Raw genomic sequence first — 18,898 nt, 5'->3', positions numbered from 1 at the left:
AACCCAGGGCCTCACAAGCACTCTACCACTGAGCTATAGCCCCAGCCCCAGCAAATGATTTTTTTAGCTTTTGTTTATCTGGGAATGTTTTGATTTCCTTTGCAGTTTTGATAGATAGTTTTGTTGAATATAGAATTTTTCTGCAATTCTTTGAGTAAGTCATTCAATGCCTTCTGGTCTTCATGGCCTCTGATGACAAATAAGCTGTTAATCTTATTGGAGATCCCTTGTATGTGATGAGTCATTTTTTTCTTGCTTTTTTTCAAGATTTTCTGTCTTTTTTTTTTTTTGGTACCATGGATTGAACCCAGGAGTGCTTAATCACTGCCACATCCCCAGTCCTTTTTATTTTTTGTTTTGAGACAGGATCTCACTAAGTTGCTTAGGGCCTTCCTAAATTGCTGAGGCTGCCTTTGACTTGCAAACCTCCTGCTTCAACCTCCCGAGTTACTGGGGTTACAGGCGTGCCTCACTATGCCCAACCTGTCTTTGTCTTTTGATAGTTTGATATGATGTCTAGCTGTGGATATCTTTTTATTATCCCACTTGGAGTTCATTGAGCTTTTAGGGTGTGTAAATTAATAAAGGTTTTTCACCAACTTGGAAAGTTTTCAGTTGTTATTTTTTCAATATATTTTTGCTCCTTTCTTTTTCTCCTCTCTTTCTGAAATTTTCATTATTTATACATTATTATGCTTGATAGTGCTACAGGTATTATAGACTGTTTTTCTTCTTTCTTTTTCCTTTCTGTTCCTCAAATTGAATAATCTCAATTGACCTATCTTCACATTCAGTGGTTTTTGTTCTGCTTTTCCAATTCATTCCTGTGCTTCTGCCAAATTTTGCATTTCAGATACTGTACTTTTCAACCCCAAAGTTTCTATTTGATGATTAAAAAAATTTTTTTTGCAGTGTGGATTGCTCTTTATTGATAATCTCTATTTAGTGAGACATCATTTTCATGTTTTTCTCTAGTTTTTTAGACATGATTTTCTTCAGTTCTTTGAACAGATTTTAAATAGCTGATTTATAATCTATCTAGTAAGCCCAATTTCTGGGCTTCCTCAGAATCACTTGATTATTTCCCCATTCCACCCTATGTATATCCATAGGACATATTTTTGTTTGTTTGTTTCTCATAGTTTTGTGTTGAACACTGGACCTTCTAAATAATATAGTGTGACTTCTATGGAAACCAGATTCTCTCCTCTTTTCAGGGTTTATTGTTGTTATTGTTTGTTTGTATAATAATTTTTCTGAACTAATCCTATAAATTCTGTATCATTTGTTGTCTGGGGCCAGTGACCAGCCAATGATTGCAGAGAGATTTCATTAAATGGTTGGAGTGGATGTGTCTCCCAGTTCTTGTTGAGGGAGTATGAATACACAACACACTTTTGGCACTATTTTAGAGTTACTTGCTGACATGCAGGACACCACAGGCTCTCAGCCACTGTGGAGCATTGAAGAAAAACCAGGGCAGCTACACAGTCCTCAGCTGCTCCCAAGTCCCAAACCTGGGGGAGCATTATAGAAGTAATAAAGCCATATATTGTAGGGTCTCCTCTTTATGTATAGTAAATACTTGGTGATTATGTACTGGTTTCTGATTACTAGAGTGTCCATTTGTTTAATTCAGTGTAATCTCTTAATGCCCATCCTCACCCCTCTCCAGTTTAAATACAGGCTAATGTTTCCCCACTGCTTCCCCATCCCCTACTTAGGTCCACCTTCAATCTTCATTCACCTTCTTATTTTATCCACTCCAGGTTAATGCTTCTGCAGTATCTTTTCCTAAGACCCAGAATGAGATACAGTCTCTCATTGCAGCTTAAACTGAATAACTGCTTCTGCAAAAGTAGAATGAAAAATTCTGGGTTTTGCTCTCTTTGATCTAAATATCTTAGTCTTCTGGCTCCTATGTGTTTTTGTTTGTTTGGTTGATTGGTTGGTTTTAGTTTTTGGTTTTTGGTATAGAGTTGGGAATCAAATCCTTGGTCTCATACGTGCTAGGCAAGCACTTGACCACTTAGCTACTGAGCTAGATCCAAGATCTCAACTTACAAGTATAATCTGGCCTCACAGATCCATGTGCAATTTTCCATTCTTCCTAGATAATTTCCTATAAGCAATAATATTTGGAATCAACCAGAGTCTCACCTTTGAAAGAGCCTTATATAACACTGGTGCTTTTTGATCTGCAGGACCCAAGGGTCTCTGGCACTGATGCAGTCTCAGAACACTTAATAGATAATGCTCAGCTAAGGAAAAAGCATAGATCCTATGAATACACTCTAGGTATTTATAGGTTAAAGCAGTGAGGATCAAAGAAAGATTTGATTGGACACCCAAGAAGCTTCTATGTGAAGGGCCTAACAAAGTTTCAGTTAGGGAATGATCTAGGGAAGAGTCTGAGGCATAGATTGAAAAACGGACCCAAAGGCATGGAGGAGTTGGTAGTGTGCAAAGTTACCCAGGTTTTAGGGACTGATTTAAGAAGAGAGAGAAAAACAAAAACAAAAAACAAAAACAAACAAACAAAACTTGTATGTCATTCAAGTAATGGATCATGAAGATGACATTAATGTGTTCAGGAGAGAACTAGACGGGAAGAAATAGGAAAATATCCTGAAGTTTTACTTGGGCAAGAAGATGGACAAATCTATCAGAGTAGGTCCTTATAGAGATGTATTGTTCATGGCTTACTGACAACCATATACTGTCCTCTCCTGGTAAGTCCTATAACTGCTTGGAAACTAGTACCCCCAGTGAATCAGGAACACCGCCTGCATAACTATTGGAAGTTTATCTTCCTTGACTCAAGAATTACACACATATTAAAAGCCCAGATGTTGTGGTTTTTAGTGTGGAAGAGGTAGAACTTACCTTTCAAGGTCTCTGAATCCATAAAACGGTTAAAGTGATATAAGTCCACTCATGGCCCCTTTCCCAGTCTACCTTTCTTTTTAGCCCCGCCCCCATGTTTTAAGCATAGATACATCACGGTTGTTTAGCTCCTTGAAAGAAAGTCTTAGGCAGGGAGAATAACACCATAAAAAACTCAGTCCCTGGGCTGAGATTGTGGCTCAGTGGTAGAGTGCTTGCTTAGCTCGTGTGAGGCACTGCATATAAATAAATTAATAAAATAAAGGTTCATCAACATCTAAAATAATATTTTTTAGAAAAACTCATTCCATGCCCTGGATAGTCCTTTTCCTGTCCCCTCAGCTGTGAGCAAAATGTCTAGAGGGCTCTGAGGTACTGGTCATGGGTTCACAGAGAACCTTCAGTCCAAGGAAGAGAGAAGACAAACTTTTTGGTTCATGATACTGTTATCATGGATAAACTTTGTTGGGGATAAGAGAGACAGTCAGTCCATAGTCGTTCCAAGTCAAAAAATAGCAGGAAAGGACCCAAGAGATGAGAGTGGAGTTGCATCCCATCAGACTGCAGCCATGGAGGAGCAGTGCCCAGAGGTGGAGGTCAGAGAGGAGAGGATCTGAAGGGGCTCACCACAGACAGGAACATCTTTTCAGTTTCCTCTTTAGGAGAAGGTTACAGAGACTTATGAATTCCTTCAAGGGCCAAAGGTGCAAGGGAGAAATGAAGTCCAAGGAGATTCCTAATCCATGCGTGGAAGATGTCTGGGAGCCAGTAAGCTGAATTTGTCTAGTAAACTGAGAGGTCAAAATCTCCAGCGACCAAGAAATGCCCTTCCTTAAGAGTGCCAGTGGTCTAAAATCCAGGATGGCCAAGTCTTAAAGAGAATATTATTGTCATCCAAAATGAGCAAATGATTTTTATAATTCTTTCATTACAAAATTACACAAAAATATAAAATATTCAGGGGCTTGTCAAAGTGAGAAAACTTAATAAAGTGGTTTAAAGAGTAAGCATATTCCCCTGTCCCATCTTTATTGTCTTAACTTCTATAAAGCTTTGCGTGTATGTGTGTGTGTATGGGGGTTACACAAATATTAAAGAACCAGAAAATCCCACACAGCCTCTAAGAAAGGTAAAGTTCAATTTGCAGGTGAAGCTACAGAGCTGGCCTCAGGGAATTTCAATGAAGTGTCCCTTACTTCAGATAACCTGATTTCTAGGATCTCCTAATCCCATCCTCAGTGTGTGTTCCATGAAGACATGAAAATTTCCCAGGTCCTGTGTTTTTATATGAGGGCCAGAGGGAGAAGTCTAGCTTAGCAGATCCAGATCCACAAACTTCAGCCAGGACCAGAATTTAGCCTTGAGTAAAGAGGTCTACTCTGGAGCCCAGAGCAGGAGGGTGTGGAGTAGTGGATACAGGGTTGGGGGTCTCCCTGCCCAGGCCAGGGGATTAGGAGACACTCTTGTGAGCAAGGTCCCTTGGTTTTCACATTACAAGGAACAGCCCCTGGCAAAAATAACTGGGGTAATAGGATGAGGATCCGTTTTCAGTGACTCTGTCCTGGAATGAAAGGTGAGGCAGCAAGGTCATGGTAAAGCCCAGTCAGTGTCCACTACTGTGCAGGGCCAGGCTCAGCTGGAGACAGCACTGTCTTTATGGCACTGAGAACACTTGAGCTCAGGAGCATGTAACTGTCCTGGGCCTGATTCTGGAGACGCAGCCATCACACTTGGAGGAAGGATAATCCTAGGAGGAAGTCCAGGCCCAGACATCTCCTGTGGATGGGCCTCCTGTAGCCCAAGGGCTCCTTCCCACCCAGACACAAGGGAAAGGACAGGGACACCATCATAAAGGTCACTCAGGCCTTGAGAGCCAGAGTTGTCTCAGCAGGGACTAGCAGGTCAGACACTAGGACAGATATCTCTAGAAAACTGTGAGATGCAAGGATCGGCAAATAAGTTCAGTACCTCCCATGGGGCCCATGTCCCCAACCCAGACTCTGCCAGCTCCAGCCAAGGATTCCAGGAATCTCTAGCTACCGTTTCTGTTGCCTGACCTTGGTCTCTGGGGATGTCTCTCTTTTGGTCAGCCACAAAGTCCTCCTCCATCCCCTTCTAGGAAGAAAATTCCTCTAATTCACAGAAATTTTGGACAAGAGGAGAAAATCTATTCCATGTCATGTTGATATATCTTCCAAAGAGGATGATCTCTGTTTCTTATGACCAGGGATTTTTTTTTTCTTCTCAAATGGTCTGATTCTTCTAATATCTGAGTGATATCTTCTATCTTTCTTGTGTTTGGGTACATGTTTTAGAAACCCAAAGAGTCTGAGTTTAGAGAAAAGAAGGAGTCATCCTCAACTTATATCAAGGGCCTGCTTGGGCTTCTCAAAGGTGGCCTGGGCCTTGGAGGGAGGTTGACAGTGGCACTATACACCTGTCCCCATCTTAGGTTAGTTGCTCCTGCTCAGAGGCCATATTTTTAAAATACTTTATTTTTTCCATAATACTGTCATTACAAAAAAATACAAAAAAAACTACTATAAAAACATTCAGGGGCTTGTCAAAGTGAGAAAACCTAAATATCCCACCCCAGGACTGGCTAAAGCAGTCTGCTCCCAGCTCCTTCACTATTTGATTTTTATACAACGGTGGGAGTGGGGTGGGGTCACATAGGCATAAAAGGGCTGGAAATTCCCCACACAGCCTCTAAGAAGGATAAGAAATAAGTATCTTCACATATCATAAAAGTGGGATTTGGAAGTTTGGGGTGGCTAGACCCTGAGTTCAGAGGTGTGGGGAGAAACCTGTGACCCTGAATCTCCTGGTGAGAAATAGCTGCCACCCAAAGCCCTTACCCTTCTTGATGAAGGCTGGGAGATGGGCCCTGCCCCACCTCTTAGCTTCATACCTTAGGCCCCTCTTTCTTCCCTCTGACCTTGAACACTCCTCAAAGCAGCAGTGAGGACAGAACTTCCAGCTCTGTACTGTGTAGACTGAGCAGCTGTCAGGAGGCTGCTGAGGGCCGGTTTACCTCCCTGTCCCAAATGAAAAGTGTCTTGTGCTCAATGGCCCTGTTCATGGATTGCAGACTGTTCCTTCCTATCTCTTCTCCTCTCTATCTCCTGGAGAGGCACAGACAGCTCCAGGGCTTTGTGTGCATGAATATGTGTGTGATAATCTTGGACACTATGGACCTGGGAGTGGGGGAATGAAAGCAGTATCCTTTCTATCCTCTTCCTCCCCCAGCAGGAGGAAACCAAAGGGAAGGGAGAGGAAAGGGATTAGCAAGGCCAAGAGGGGAAAAAGGACATGCTATTTACAGGCGTGGACAAGGAATCTACATCTTCAAGTAGCACTCAAGTCACTCTCCAGCCACTGAAGTGGGAACTGGATTCAAAGCTAGTGACATGAAAATTGACCCCTGGCCTGGGCTATCTCTCCCCACCTCCCTCCCACTCCCCCAAAGCAGCCCAGCTCTGAAAGGGGTCAGGAATAGGAACATTGTCCTGGAAATCAGTGTTTTTTTTGCATTTTAGAAAAACTCGCCAGTGTCCAGTGGACATCAAGCTGGGTGCACATCGGGTGGGGTGAGTGTGGGGTATTGCTGTGGTAGACTCTGCACTAGCTTGGGCAGAGCCTAGGAACAGGGTAGGTGCTGCTTCAGGATCTGTCGTGTCTGTGGTGTTAATCTGTCTGGGAAGCGAACTTTGAATTCCACAATGAGGTCTCCCCGCTGAGTGGGCACCTTGGGGAAGGGAAGGCCTTCCCCACGGAGTCTCTTCACGGTGCCTGGCTTGATGACATCATTGCAGGGTAAAGGGATCACCCGGCCATCAATGGTGGGAATGTTCACGGTGCAGCCACACAGTGCCTGGGCAAAACAAAGCAGAGAAAGAGGAAAAGGTGGGGCAAAGTTAGTGAGGAGAAAGGAGAAATACTGAAATGGGGAAGAAAGTGCCACATGCCAGGGAGGTAGGGAGTTTCCTGTCACCCACACAACACACACACACACACACACACACACACACATACACACACACACAATCTGAGCAGGCCTCACCTCCTTAAGGCTTATCAGGGCACTGTAGAGCACATTGGTGCCATCTCGGCGGAAGTGTGCATGGGGCTTATCTTTGAGCACAAAGACAATGTCAGCAGGGATGTTGTCAGGTGTGGCATCACCCTCTTTGGGGAAGGTGATTTTGGTGCCTTCCTTCCAGCCACGCTTGATGACTATGTGCAGGATTTTGTCCTCAGTGCGCACAGTTCGCCCATCAGGGTTGAGGCGCCGTCTAGTGATCTTCATGCGTTTGGTGGAGCCGTGGTAGATCTCTTCCAGGGACACCCGCAGCTCATGCACCACAGGTGGGTCCTGAACTTTGCGTCGGGGGTATAGTGGTTCTGGGGCTCGCCTTGGACCCCTACTAAGCCCATTGAAGCCAAAACGGCCAAAGGCACCAAATGGGTCCTCATCTTCATCCACATCCATGTCATCTGGGTCAAAGCCACTAAAGGGCCGAGTGGAGCGGCTGCTGGCAAAGAAGATATCGAAGGGGTTGGAGCCACCAAAGAAGGAGGCAAAGGTGGCATGGGGGTCCCCATGAAAGGTGTAGTGAAAGGAGCCACTGGAGCCACCTGACGTACCACTGCCGGTCTTCAGGCCTAGAGGGGAGGAGAAGTTAGGGGCATTTTGGCCCATCCTGGCCCCATACCAGTCTCTTCCCTTTGCCCTCTAACTCCCAGTTCCTGGGCCTAGGGAAAGAAGCAAACTTCAGAGAGAGCCAGGCTAACAGTAATAAAACCTTCTGGCAGGATTAATTACTACTCTTAATTAATTACATATTAAATAGTAATGTATATCTTGAAGTTTGAGGAGGTTGGGTTACCATTAGATGAAAAAGTCAGAAGAAGGGGACTTAGAGGATGTGACTTTCAGTTCTGTCATCTTTTCCATGTACTCATGGCCCAGAAATGTCTCACAAAGCCTTGAGTGGCTGGCCTGGTGTTACATTACAAGTCATACCTGACTTCCAAAGCTCTGCTTTTATCTCCAAAGACATACAGGGCAAGAGGCAATCAGGCAGGATTTGACCACACAAGGGGTTAGTAAGTGATCTGCCCTAGATGAGATGGGGACACAATCTAGGAGGAAACCCACTTTTACTCTGCTTCTAGTAATGCTTCCTCTTTTCTTGACTCATGCCAAATGGGAAATTAGAAAGGCTCAAAAACCCAGGAATTATTTTTATAGAAGTTTTCAAATATTTCATTCTCATACTCTGCTTACAGTGTTGCATAGCTACAGGGAGTGTCATTCATACATTGTTCAGACATAGACTACAATGGGAATGGAGCTCCCTCAAATTATGCAACATCAAGCCCTAGGACCCACACCTAATGTAGACAAACCACCATGCATGAATGGCTGGCACCTTGCAGGCTGTGACCCCAGGTGCTCTCTCTGGAGTCAGGTCCTGTTTAAGGTTCAGATTCCTGGATGGCACCTTCATGGGTGTGGTGGTGATGGTTATGGAAGTCCTGAGGGCTATGGGGAGGGGATTAACATTGAGAGCTGATCCAGAATAGGTAGACGCTGAGGTGGGGCCTAGGCTAGAGGAAAGTTTCCTTCTCTTTGAGGTCTTTTATCTAGAATTTCAATTGGACATAGAAACCTGAGCCCCATTTCCTGGGACCACAAGGGTAGATTTGGGTTTCATTAGAGGGGCCAAGTATCAGACAGTTCAGGTACTTATAGCAGCCACTCATTCACTTCTCTGTCAAGACTTAGGGTCTGTTCTTTCCTCCTATTAAGTGAGTATTAAGCAAGTTCAAGAAGCTTGGCAGAGCTCAGTGAGAGAGGGATGTTGAACTGATGATAACAGAAGGGGGTAATTCTCCCTGTGGGGATTCCTCCTTGACCGCCACCACTCCCTTTTCAAGCTAGGAACAACTTGTCCCAACCCAGAGCTGCACACAGACTCTATGTGCACAATTGTTCTGGCTGGCTACTGCGGAGGGGGCAGGGTGGACAGAAATATAACCAACATTTCCAAGGTGGCCTCTCCCTCCCCAGGCTGAGTGCAGCCTTAGGGGCCCCTGGAATGAAAATCTGCACCAGAACCTGGTGTCTGGGCTGATTCTGAGGTTTGCCCTACTCTTAGGCTTGGGCATGCAAGTGGTGGTAAGGTGAAGTTCAGGGTAGCTCTCCCCACTCCAGCCTGCTTCCTAAACAAAGGTGAGGCTAAGTGGAGGAATGCATGCAATTCCGAGACAGGTCACATGGTGGCATGGTGTCTGCACTGCTTCCCTCTTTCCCACCCCTACCATTCCCATTCTTCTATCCTAGAAAAAACAATTTTTTTTTTCTTAGTTGGGAGAATGCTAGGGACTCCAGGAGGTGGCTGGCAAATTTGGGAGTTGGTAAATCTAGGAGGCAATCAGAAGAGATAAAGGGAACTAGAAGCCTGGAGAAGAAGAAGGAGTGGGAGGACTGGGACACACAGGAGGATAAGGGTAGAGAGAAATGGAACACAAAGCAAGGAGGATGGAAAAAGAAAAAAAGAACATTCCTTTGAGTCCCCGCTTTGTATCAGTACAGTACATACCATTAACCCATTTCATTTTGAGGACAGGGTGGGGAGGGTGAAGAGGAGGAGAATGTGAAAGAAAGGTGGGGAAGAAGGATAGTTCCTCCCTGGAAGGAGAGTCCTCAGCTGTGACAATGTCTCTTAATATAGCCTGACAGGTGCCTGTGGCTGGCGGGTGGCAGGCAGCCCTGAGGGGCAGGCCCAGAATTAGCAGCTACATCATGCCCGTGGGATGTGCTGGGAGGGGCCACCCTCTCAGAGCCTTTATTTGGGCCTTTCCTGCCACCCGCCCTGTTGTTTGGCCACCAGCTGCCCCTGGGAGGGAGTAAGATGCCAGTAGCAGTTCCCCTTCCACCCTTGGATCCCTGCCACTTCCTCTGGGAGGCAAAGCTCCATTTCTGTTCTCCTGGCCTAAAGTGGGCTGGGATGGGGGGAGGGAAGGGGACAATCATTTCTACTCTGGGCTCTCAGGGTTAATCCCCAGGCTGCCTAAGGGCCAGACTTTTATGCTGATGAATGTAAATGCTCTGTCCTCAGAGAGCCACAGGCACCCTTTCCCTCACCATTCCCCTCAGCCAATGAAGCAGCAGGGACTTCAGGCAGGACTAATAAGGCTGGGAAGGAAAGAGGGAGCAGGGAGGCCTCTGGCTCCTGCTTCAGACCTCTCTAAGGCCTGAACTAGAGTAGGGTGGAGAGAGGCAGGAAGAACAACAAACAGTAAGCTGAGATTAGGTGGTCTCCTCTCTCCCCCGGGTGTCAGCGCTAGGAACATTTGCCACCCTCAGCCCTGCTCAGTTCTCTACTATGAGAGCCAGTACACTCAGGACTGTTCACTTCATCCAAACACAGGGGTCCGGGACTGGGCTGCAGTGCAGCCCTCTTACCTTCCTCCCCATACTGGTCATACAGGCTCCGTTTCTTAGGGTCACTCAGCACATCATAGGCTTCTGCAATCTCCTTAAACTTCTCCTCAGCATTGGGTTCTTTGTTCTTGTCTGGGTGGTACTTCAAGGCCATCTTCCTATAGGCTTTCTTGATCTCATCCTCGTTGGCCCCAGATGAGATCCCAAGAATCTTGTAATAATCTTTTCCCATTACAGCCACTGGACCGGCACTGGTCTCCTTATTTCTGAAAGAAACCCAGGGCCAGTCCTTGGTGCCCTTATTCTCTACTGCTCAGAGCCCTGCTCCCAGTGATCCTGCAATCCCTAAATGACTTCCTGTTTGACCTTCAGTAGGTCATGCCTGTTCTGTGGGCCTCGGTCTCCCCATCTGTAAAATGAAAGGTTTAGACTAGATGATCTCTTCCAGCTCTGACATCCTAGATTTCGTGAGTCCTTCCTCAGCTTCTGGGTTTTCCCAGCAGGAAGCTGAAGGTTATGGCCCACTTGTTGGGGCTAGGCTGAGGCCCAGGCCCTTGGGCCAGACTGAGGACCCCCGAGGTCCTTCTGAGTGAGGAGGCACCGTGGACTGACAGATCACACACAGAAGCTGGCGAAGGTCAGTGCACTGGGTGAGGTCACCTGAGCATCGTGGTCTCCTACGCCACACCTCAGGCACAGTGCCCAGGCTGAGGGCAGCTGGGGCAGTGGCACAGGCCTGGGTCTTTAGCCAGCTGTCCTGGACAGCCAGGCTGAGTCAGGGTATGGGTGTCTAGAGTCTTCTCTGCCATTGGAGACCCCAGGTCTCCCTACCCGTCCCCAAGACTATGCTAAGCTTCACGTGTGACTCAGATCACAGGGTGACTCACAGTCTTAGGAAACTGCTGTTTCCAACACCCTCGTTAGCAGGGGGTGGCAATGTCCTTCCCCCAGTGAGGGCAGCAGTTGCCTTTACTCATTTCCCAGTGTCTACACACAAAGCTGTGTGTAAAGACTTGTCTGTGCGCCCGAACACCAGTGTTTGAATAGAATTGTCTGAGGATAGGGCCTTTTAAAACCTTAACTGCTAGGAGACAGTTGGGCACTAACCAGCAGTCCTTAGTTAACCTTCCCTGTAAGACCCTTCTTCCCACTTGCCTTGTAGTTTAGAATCTGGCCCAGAATTGGACCCATACTCCTCTGATAACCCCTTTTATGTGGATGCAGGGGCATCTGTTACATGAAGAAGAAACATAGGGCTCTTATTCTTCTACTTGAATCCCTCCTCCCCCATACATGCATCTGTGGAGGATATGAAGGGAAGGGGGCTTTCCTATATCTAGAGCTATCTGGGGGAAGGACCAGAAGCCATTCTCTTGCCCTTCTGAGACTTGGCCAACTCATGCCAAAGCTAGAAGAACCAGAGTCTTTCTAGCAATGTCCTGGGCTGGCAGCCATAGCTGAGATCTGCTTCTCTGCCTCTGACTGCTTCAACGCAGTGAGGTATACAGGGTGTCCTGGCAGGAGTGAGGACTGTGACTTGGTAAGGGGGAGGCCTCCAAGGCCCCAGGTAGGCAGGGACAATGGCCCTAGCTCTTGCCCCCACAAGGCTTACTGAAGGTGGCTGGATTGACTCACGGTGCTGGGAGTCACCTCACTCTGATGAAGAGAAGGCACCATAAAGACACTCCCCCATTTCCCCACACCAGCATGTCACGTCTGTGGGGGAGACTGGCATTGGGGGAGGCAGAGAAGAAAGAGCATCTGGGGGAGGGTGGCCATTTTCAGAAGCAGCAGTAAAAGCCATCTGAGAGGGAGCTGGGGGGTGGTCTGCCATCTCTGCCTCAGCCCACACCTTCTTTCCCCTGGGACTGGGAAGGAACCCCAGAACATCAACAGGGTGCCCCAGAAAACTATAGCAGCTTCTAGGCAGAAGGCAAGTCAGAACAGCTTACCAGTCTACCCACTCTTTTTTTGCTGTCCCTGCATTACCTTTTCACCCGGCCAGTGTCCTCTTTGGCACCCACCTGCTAGCTATTCTAGACTCATAATTTTCTTGTCTCCACAGACACAGGGCAAACTCACTCAGAACCTGCCTATTTTTCCTTCTTCTCCTTTCTACCCTCCCTCACTCCCCCTACCCACAAGCCGCGTGGTACAATGACAAAGGAGCCCCATGGTATGGCACTGCCTTTGATGGAGAAGAATGAGGAGGATTTAATGTAGAGGCAGGAATGAAAAACGGGGAGAAATGGCAAGAAGGCCTACTGAGGTAATAGGGGAGGAAAACTGTTGATATAAATGAGGTATTGATGGAGGGAAAATAATAGGGGACAGATGGAAAATGGGTTTTGATGGGTGGAGAGCAAGAACTGTAGGAAGTTGAAGTGTTGGAGGAGATGTTTGTGAAAAAAAGGATTTGAGAGATGAGATGAATGATAGGGGGTGCAATTCATTCAAATGGACAGGTGAGATAGAAGGGGGTTCTATCATGTAGTTGAGAATGAGATGAGGAAGCAAAGAGGTGATGCTAAGGAATGGCTGATGTGGAGAATTTGACTTGGCATGGGTATGAGCGCCCTTCTCAGGAGGGACTTACCGAAACTTTACAAACCCATTCAGCGTCCACGCTCGAAGTTTTAAGGGCTCCAGCTGAATTTTAAACATCAAGCTGGCTAAGAAGTCTTCTCCCCAGAAGTGTGGGAAGCTCCGGAAAGCTCCTCGAGCCTGTAGTGGGGGTGCTGCTGGGGGTGGGCAGGAGAGCACTGTGCGCTTAAACATGCCCAGCCAAGCCCCTCACCTCTGATTGCTCCACCGGAGCCTGCTTGGAATGCTGCAGCTCTGGAAGCCACCTCCTCAGATTCGTGGAGGCCCTTGCCCAGCAAGGCCTGTCCGGTGCTTCAGGAGCTGGACCTGATCCCCAGGTGTTGAGAGTGAAGGCCGAGGGTCCAGTGGCCACCTGCTGTCAGGTGCAGCAGTGTCTGGCTGATTGTGAGTGGCTGTATGGCAGTGTGACAGTGAGGCTGGCAGTGGCAGCGTGTGCTTGTGAGTGGCAGTGTATGTACCTGTGACAGGTGTGATAGTGAGGGCCTGAGAGACAGCGAGCTCCTCTCGCCTATTTGGGGAGGACCCAAACCCAATACCCAAGAACCTACTCAATGAAGTCACTGACGGGGAGTCTCCTCCCCCGCAGATGGGCGGGGAGGGGCGGGGCAGAACAGAGCCTGGCCAGGACAAAAGGCGCTGAGGGGAGAGGAGGGGAGGGGGTTCCGATGGGCGGAGGAGGGGGTCGGTGATGTCACCCGAGCTGGCTGGCTGGCCTGCTCAGAAACGCCTCCGCCAGATAGAACCCAATCCGACCCGACACGACCCGACCCTCTCCCGGCTCAGAATCTGGCTGGCGGGAGAACCAAGCCTGGGGTGCGGACCCTGAGTACCTCACAGACCCCGATTTCCCAGTCTCGGCACCCCAACAGCAGAAGAGCCGATGGGCCCTTGGTGTCCCAACCCCCGATACCAAGACCCCCGATTCCGTGACACCCCACTCCCGGGACCCCTGAGTCCTGGCTCAGCGCCCTCACCGGTGGGGAGCTGCGGGTGCCGCCGCGGTCCGTCACACAGCCGCTGCCCCCTCCCCCGGCTCCGGTTCCGCCGCCTCCACTAGGGACAGGAGTCGCCTGCCCGCCGGCCGCAGACAGCGGGACCGGGAGCCCGCCCCCACGGCTCCGCCTCCGTGCCATCCATTGCACCGTCTGCCCGTCACTCAGCTAAGCCTCTGCTATGATTGGGCAGCTTTCAACGAGCGGCTCAGTGTTAGCCACACCTTCTCCGCCCCTGTCACCCGGCCACACGCGCACACATTCCGGGCAGTGATTGGTGTGGGTCTGATTGGTGCCCTCTGGGATCAATCAACCACACCTCTTCGTCATCTCGTCGTGTCATTGGTGAAAAGGATAGAGGGTGACAACTCCACGCGCCCTTTGATTTTATTGGTTCGTCCGTAGGACTCAGACCCCTGCCAGGGGGCAACTATATTAGTCCAATCTCCGGTTTGAGAAGGTGGGACGTACTGGCCATCGCTCGAATCCTGGGAGAACCTTCTGGAACTCGTGCAACGTCAAAGGCAGCCTTAAAGGAAAACTGCGCCCACCAGTTGGCCGTGGCACCAGGCATTCTTTCCTTTCTTCGTTAAGGAGAGCAGGAGGGAGAGAGAGAAAGAGAGAGAATAAAGCACTCCGGGAGGTGCAGTCCCTGGACCAGGGCTAAAGAGTCACCAGAGTTACCTGTCTTCCTTAGAACTGTGAACTGACCTCGTCCTGACCTGATTTAAGTTTACTTTACTTGGACCTGGGGTTGACCTTACATGGCCTAACTGAATCTCATGTTTGTAGAGTTTAAGTGCCCTTCCACTCTCTCCTTTATCAGTAAACTGGCCTTTTGCACCAGGAGTGACACCTCCATGATTCTCTTCCCAAGCAAACTGCCTTTCCATCCTCTCAATAATCCTCTCACCCTAGTTCCCTCCTGAGTAGCTGCTTCTCAGCAACCCCCACAGCTTCCATTTCAGGTTACTTATAATCAACCTTTCCTTTTACTTCCTCTTTGAGAGTTCCTGAATATTAACCCTTTTTACTTGCTCCTTTCTTATCCCTTATCATCTCCTGACTGTCCTCCCCCCACCCTTTCTGTCTTGGCCTCTCCCCCCCCTCTTTTATTTTCTCTCTCCTTTCTTTTTTCTCTCTTCTCTTCTCTTCTCTCTCTCTCTCTCTCTCTCTCTCTCTCTCTCTCTCTCTCTCTCTCTCTCTCTCTCTCTCTCTCTCTCTCCCCCCCCCCTCCTCTCTTCTCTCTTTCTTGTCCTATTCTTAATCCTACCTCTTTATCTCTGGCCTCCCTTATCAGAGCTTCCCCTTTAACCTTTCATGTCAGTACCCCATGATCCCCTTTCCTAACACCCTCAGACTCTCCTATCTCACCCCCCCCCTTAAATAATTAAATCTCAGCTCTAGTGTCCCCGATGCTCAGAGCAGGCGGGGCTGGCTGCGGAGGCGGTCGCCAGCGGAAGCCGCCGCTCCAGCAGACACGGAGCCTGGCGCCCACGTTACTGTCTCCCAAGCCCATCTGTGCTCGAGGGAGCGGGGGTGGGGAGGGGGTAATCTGGGGGTGAAGAGGGGGAGGGGATCCTTTTGGGGGTGTCAATGACAAGGAAGGACCTGGGAAGAAGCTCTTACCACTTTCCTGAGTTTTCCAGAGAGAGTTTAGATACCGTGATACCTAGTAGAGCTGGTTAGAGCTGGCTTGGAATACCTAGGCCCCAGAATAGAGAATGAGAAGGGTCTAGGGTCCTGGGGTCAGGTCTCTAGTGTTCTTCATCTAGGCCTTCTTTTTATGGGGCTCCCCAATGTAAAGGGTGTGAGTTTAAAGTAAGAAAGGAAATTAGGGTGAGGAGAGTATGGAGAGGAAGTGGGGTTAAGGGATGCGGAGGGGGTGGTGAGATGGGATGATCAGTATGAGATGAGGGAGACATTGTTGAGGTAAGGAGGATGGGGGTGGGGAAGGGGGATATGGTGGGAGGCTAGGAGGGGAAAGGAATGAGGATGGAGAGGGAGGTGGGTTGGAGGATGAGGGGAGGGGATAGAGGGGAGGGGATGGCATGAGCCACATAATAATGGGACAGGGACATGGGGTAAGATGGAATGAGGAAGGGGAAGGACAGTGGGCAGTGATGAGAAAGGAAGTGTGACATGGGTATGGGAAGGATGGCATGAGGGAACCCAGGACTGATGCTGGCTCTTCAGATCTGAGGGCTTTCACTCCCCTTCCTCCTGACTCCTGGGTGCCCAGGCTGTGGGTGGCTGTGCTTCTTCCTATTCCAGTTTTGTCTCTTTTGCCTCCCCCAGCCTTGCCTATGCCAACACGGAGGCAGAGTTTAGTCAGCAGCTCTTACCTGGCCCCAGCTAATGTTAAAATGTAGGCTTGGACCTTAAGGGCTGCAGGGTTGTGCCCTTATGTGTTGATGGCTTGAACTTTATTATCTGCCTGGATTGCTATTACTGCCCTCTGTCCCATCGTACTGGGCATCAGTACATAGTGGCATAGTCTGTAAGAATGTGGACCCTAGAGTCAGACAATGACTGTGTGAGGCCACTTCCACATCTGTGCCTCATTTTGTCCTTTCTAAATGGAGACTGGCAACGGCAGTACTTCACAGTGTTGTTGTAAGGGTTAATTAAGGTAATACACGTAATGTACTCAGTTCTGAACTTAACATGTAGTTAGTGCTTAACCAAGTCAACTATTATTCTGTGTTCACAGATATCTAGGTGTGTGAGTGTATCTATAATGTGTGAATCTGGGAGTTATTTGTACTATTGTATTGGTAATTCAATTTGTGAGTGAGAGTATATCTGTACGATTATTTTTGTATGGTAGTATATCTAGCTCTGTATTCTTTGCTATGGGTATGTGATTTTGTGTCAGGGTACATATGTGATTAAGTGGCTGTGGAGGCATGTGTCTCTATGACAAAGAGTGGGTGAAGCATGTGGTTACCGAGATGCTGATACCATGTCTGCCAGTATATGCATGTATCTGTGATCCAAACACCCCCGCTCACTCTTCCTCCCTTTAGAGACGTCATAATCCTAGGTGTCCCTCATTTCCTCACCTTGAGGGAACCGGAACTTGTGGGCAGGGGTGGGGGTGGGTGCCAGTGAGGAGGTGTTTAGAGAGGAGCCTATGTTCCCTCCCAGACTGTATATGGGAGGCGGAACCCCCTATTTTGCATACATTTCAAAGCCTCCAGAGGAAGTGCTCCCTCCCTTTGGTCTGTTCTCAGTTCCCTGTCTTGTCACCATGGCAGCAGTTGCCAGGGGCTGCCATGGTTGCTAAGATCTGGATGTGGGAGGCTGCCAAGCACTGTTGCCAGTAGAAACAGAGAATCCTGGTGGGGGGGGGGAAACTATCCCCACAGTTGCCAGCTCTGTTCAGTGACAGGACTGGCCTTTGGTCCTGCTCTTTCCCCAAATTGTACCTATGATTTCTATGTGATAGTAAACTGGCTGCGGGGGGTGGGGGTGGGTTACAGGAAGCTGGAACTGGAATTCCACTATTTGAAAAGAAAGGGCCTGTTACCATCTTTAAAATTAGCAAGTCCTTAGAAATTAGTGACTGCCTCATTCTGTCCCCCTGTCCCTCATTCCTCTCCCCTGGAAAGCATTCTTGCTTGAATTCTCTGTTGACTGGGTGCTTATCATCTGATGTTTCCTCCTGGGCATAAGAATGCTGCACTGACTCATTACCTTGGATGTAGACTTACTCCTTGTAGTGAGACTCTTAGTACCTCTCCCAATTCATACTTCATACTGACACCTGAGCCAAAGTTTTGGTCCCACATTGGTTACAGCCTGAGACATTAACTCTGATGATAGTCCAGGATGAGACAGTACCCCAAATCCAGTGTAAGTCTAAACCCTTTTCTTAGACATGCTGAAATCTAATTTTGATTCCAGATAACTTGAACTCATTCTTAGGGTCATTCCGATCCTGCACACTGTCTGAGCACTGACCAGGGATCTGACTTCCTGGTACTTTCAGGTTCTGAAACTGTACTGATCAGTACCATAGCATTTAAAGGGGCTATTTTTGGCTTTGAGATGAGATAACAGTGCTAGGAATGACCAGGAGAGGGCGTGCAGCATCAGATTCTAGAGGCAAGCTTCCAAGACTCCACCTGTGAACTAAAGAACAACAAAAATAAATAAAAAATTTAAAAAAGAAGTTTTCAAGTTTTTGATGCCATGTGACAATGTCTATGGGTTCTTAAAGTTATGGATATACTTCTTCCATCTCAGTTGGCTCAATCTGGGCACGTGCCAAAAGTTATCTTAATGGTTCACCGGCATGTCAGGTCTCAGAAAGACTTAATACCTGGTAAGCTATCTCCCTCCTAAATAAGCATCTTCTGTCATGTGCTTACACAGCTTCACTGCCTCTTCACAGACTCTTTAGGTGCTAAGAGTCTGATTATAAGGAGTCAGTCTGCATCCAAGGTAATGAGTCAATGCAACATTCCTGGTATCCAATTATCTTTTGTCCCACTGAGGATAAATCTGCCTTTCCATAGTGTCCACCTTTTGTCTTAGTTCTTGGGACTATATCATCAACTTTATTGGCCTATCTACCAGACATCTATCTGTCACACATTTGCATGCCTCATGTCTGCCCCTTTCCAGGGCTTGTGTCTTCATGGATTCCTCTTCTACCTTATTCAGCTCTAACCACTAGGTCCATGTTCCTCTTCATACGTTTTAGTTTGTATTACCTGGCTCTGATCAGCTTTTTAATTTTTTTGTAGTTGTATATGGACAGCATACCTTTATTTTATTTGTTTATTTTTATGTGGTGCTGAGGATTGAACCCAGTGCCTCACATATATATGCTAGGCAAAAGTTCTGCCATGGAGCTACAGCCCTAACCCCTCTGATTAGCTTTTTTCAGGAGTATTGATATAGTGTATAAGTGAGCCAGCCTGCCTCCCTTCTCTGACTGTGAACTTCTTTCTAT

General features: G+C 47.9%; 1 protein-coding gene across 8 annotated transcripts; it reads right to left on the bottom strand.

The window, feature by feature from the left end:
* Positions 1 to 5,363: 5,363 nt before the first annotated feature.
* On the bottom strand, positions 5,364 to 14,067 carry Dnajb5 (DnaJ heat shock protein family (Hsp40) member B5). Of its 8 annotated transcripts, none has more exons than XM_021726948.3 (5): positions 13,918 to 14,067; positions 12,936 to 13,401; positions 10,361 to 10,605; positions 6,950 to 7,551; positions 5,364 to 6,760 (listed from the first exon to the last, which is right to left on the bottom strand). In XM_021726948.3, the coding sequence occupies exons 2-5, from the start codon at positions 13,115 to 13,117 to the stop codon at positions 6,527 to 6,529; spliced, it is 1,263 nt and encodes a 420-aa protein (XP_021582623.1). In that variant the 5' UTR covers positions 13,118 to 13,401; positions 13,918 to 14,067; the 3' UTR covers positions 5,364 to 6,526. The 8 variants fall into 8 exon arrangements, with proteins under 8 accessions (XP_021582623.1, XP_040141904.1, XP_021582624.1 ...); XM_040285970.2 differs by having other exon boundaries at positions 12,936 to 13,298; positions 13,918 to 14,065; XM_021726949.3 differs by having other exon boundaries at positions 12,936 to 13,249; positions 13,918 to 14,062.
* Between the last annotated feature and the right edge of the window lie 4,831 nt (positions 14,068 to 18,898).

This window comes from Ictidomys tridecemlineatus, chromosome 4 (genome assembly GCF_052094955.1).
Source record: "Ictidomys tridecemlineatus isolate mIctTri1 chromosome 4, mIctTri1.hap1, whole genome shotgun sequence".
Taxonomy (NCBI): Eukaryota; Metazoa; Chordata; class Mammalia; order Rodentia; family Sciuridae; genus Ictidomys; species Ictidomys tridecemlineatus.
The sequence above is the reverse complement of the archived record's forward strand: the minus strand, read 5'-3'. Positions and strand labels throughout refer to the sequence as shown.